Source organism: Salvia splendens, chromosome 1 (genome assembly GCF_004379255.2).
Source record: "Salvia splendens isolate huo1 chromosome 1, SspV2, whole genome shotgun sequence".
NCBI classification, from domain to species: Eukaryota; Viridiplantae; Streptophyta; class Magnoliopsida; order Lamiales; family Lamiaceae; genus Salvia; species Salvia splendens.
The window spans coordinates 31,879,433-31,881,956 of record NC_056032.1 but is presented as its reverse complement, the minus strand read 5'-3'; the positions used below and the strand labels follow the sequence as shown (position 1 = coordinate 31,881,956).

Genomic DNA, 2,524 nt, shown 5'->3' with positions numbered 1-2,524 from the left:
AACAAGAGTGATGTAAAATCATAATAAGAGTGATGTGTTTTGTGAACAAGAGTGATGTAAAATCATGCTAAGAGTGATGTGTTAATTATGTATTTTGTAAACAAGAGTGAAGTAAAATCATGCTAAGAGTGATGTATTTTGTAAACAAGAGTGAAGTAAAATCATGCTAAGAGTGATGTGTTTTGTAAACAAGAGTGAAGTAAAATCATGCCAAGAGTGATGTGTTTTGTAAACAAGAGTGAAGTAAAATCATGCCAAGAGTGATGTGTTTTGTAAACAAGAGTGAAGTAAAATCATGTTAAGAGTGATGTGTTCTGTAAACAAGAGTGAAGTAAAATGATGTGTTTAGAAAAATATTATTTTTCTTCATCTTATTAAAACTTTTTCCAAAGTTTGATTCATGTCCCACTTTACACGTTCCAACATTAAAATGATGATTCAGCTCGCCGACTGCATTGGTAGATTGCACTTAAGTCACTAACATTTGTTGTTTTAATTTCCCGATCTTAATGATGTTGTTTTACATCTCAAAATTTTGAAATTGCACTTAAGTCACAAACATTTGATTCATTTTTTCCTTGTTGATTTTTAGTAGCGGTCATTATAATTGTACAGTTAAACTCTCTCTAATCACTGAAGTAGCCCGTCTTTCTTTCAAATTCCTTCTCTATTTCCTTGCGTCTCATTCGTCACCTCTAATCCCAATACCATGAGCAAAACTGCCATACGGTGACAGAGTCATCGTTGTCGTATTTCTAATGTTTACGGTGACAGAGAATGATGAAGATCAATCCAAATATGCATGAACGAATCGATCTTCTTCATCTCATCCTGCAGCCGATTCACGTAATCATCGAGCTTGGAAATCTTCTTGGTTACGTTATCCAGCCTCAACACTTCAGCGAGAAATTCGGTGGTGGATTTCGGAGTCCAAGCTTTCGACGGCGGACTGCAATCTAAGGTGAGCCCATTTTTTTCCCAAAATACCCCCAGCAATTTTTATTAATAGAAAATGAATACTTAATTTAGTCATTAGATTAAGATAATGAGTGGCTGAGATTTGTTCTCTAGTTATACACTTAAAATTAGTTATACCTTGATCACTAACCTATATATATATATATATATATATATATAGGTCCATGATCAATTGAGATTTTTTAGGTTAATTGAGAAATGAGATGTAATCTCAGCCACTCATTTCTATTAAATGAGTGGTCCAGATTTTACCACACAAAAAATATTTTTAGATTAATTAATTATAAAAGGGCATAGTGGTAATTTTATATTCTAATTATGATTTCACAAGGGATCTTCCAATTTGCTGTGAACGCTAAATCCACCGCCCTTCACCACCTCTCCGCCGTCTTCTCCGCCGCGGCCTCGCCGTCTCCTCCACCGCCCTCCGCCACGATACCACCGTCTGGACCCCCACTCCGCTCGTCAAAGTCTCCCCCGTCGCCGAATCGGTTTCGGTAAAAAAAGATTTCAAATTACAGATTTCAAACAACCTAATCAATTAGATCATGGACCTATATTCCAAATCACATAGTCATCCACTTTCTCTTCCGCATCCCCCACCACCACCACTCTATCTCCCGCCGCCTCCGTCCATCCGCCGCCTTTCTCCACCACGCAGCCCTCGTAGGAGGACTCTTCCCATGGATCTTCCACGCATCCGCCTTCGTCCGAAACGATCGATCTCACGGCTGAGGCTGCCTTCCAAAATGCCTCCCTGATGGAATCCGGCGGTAGGGAACAGTCCTCAAGGCCGGCGTCTTCCAGCGGAATGATGCTATCGATTGCAATCGATTTAGTTTCTCCCGCCGACTCCATTTCAGCAGGTGATTAGCTATCTTCAAGATAAAATGATTTAGATGAAATAGAGAAATTGGGATCCCAGATTTGTGCCAATCCCCTAATGTTTGTCGGTTCAAGTAAAATTCATTTATTACAAATTAACCGATAAATTAGTGCTTATTTGTCTTTTTGCCCCTAATTTTACAGTTTTTATTAATGATGTTTTTGAAGATTTGTTTTAGAAATTTATTAATTAATGTCTTATTGACATTTGATATACAAGTTGTTGACATTTTACTATAAGTTGTTGACATTTGATATATAAGCTGGTGACACTATGTCAACTATGGTGCATATCGTGTCAACGGCACATACATGTCATGTCAACTACGATACATATCGTGTCAACTACACGTACAAGCCATGTCAACTGTGTTACAAGCCATGTCAACTACACGTACAACCATGTCAACTGCACATAGAAACCATGTCAACAACAATTATAAGTCATGTCAACTAGACATCCAAGCCATGTCAACAATCAGACACATTAAAACACGAAATGACACTTATACCCCCGTGTTGACATAATGTGATAGCTGTTGACATGTCGTTAATCTTGTGGATTAGTGGCTGAGATTGCATCTCATTTCTCAATTTAGCTAAATAATCTCAACCTAACAACACCCTATATATATATATATAGGGGAGCGTTATTCTCCTA

General features: G+C 37.8%; 1 protein-coding gene across 1 annotated transcript; it reads right to left on the bottom strand.

The window, feature by feature from the left end:
- Positions 1-1,524: 1,524 nt before the first annotated feature.
- Positions 1,525-1,836, bottom strand: LOC121771915. The gene has a single exon (XM_042168843.1). It carries the CDS (start codon positions 1,834-1,836, stop codon positions 1,525-1,527), a length of 312 nt encoding a protein of 103 aa, XP_042024777.1.
- Positions 1,837-2,524: the final 688 nt, after the last annotated feature.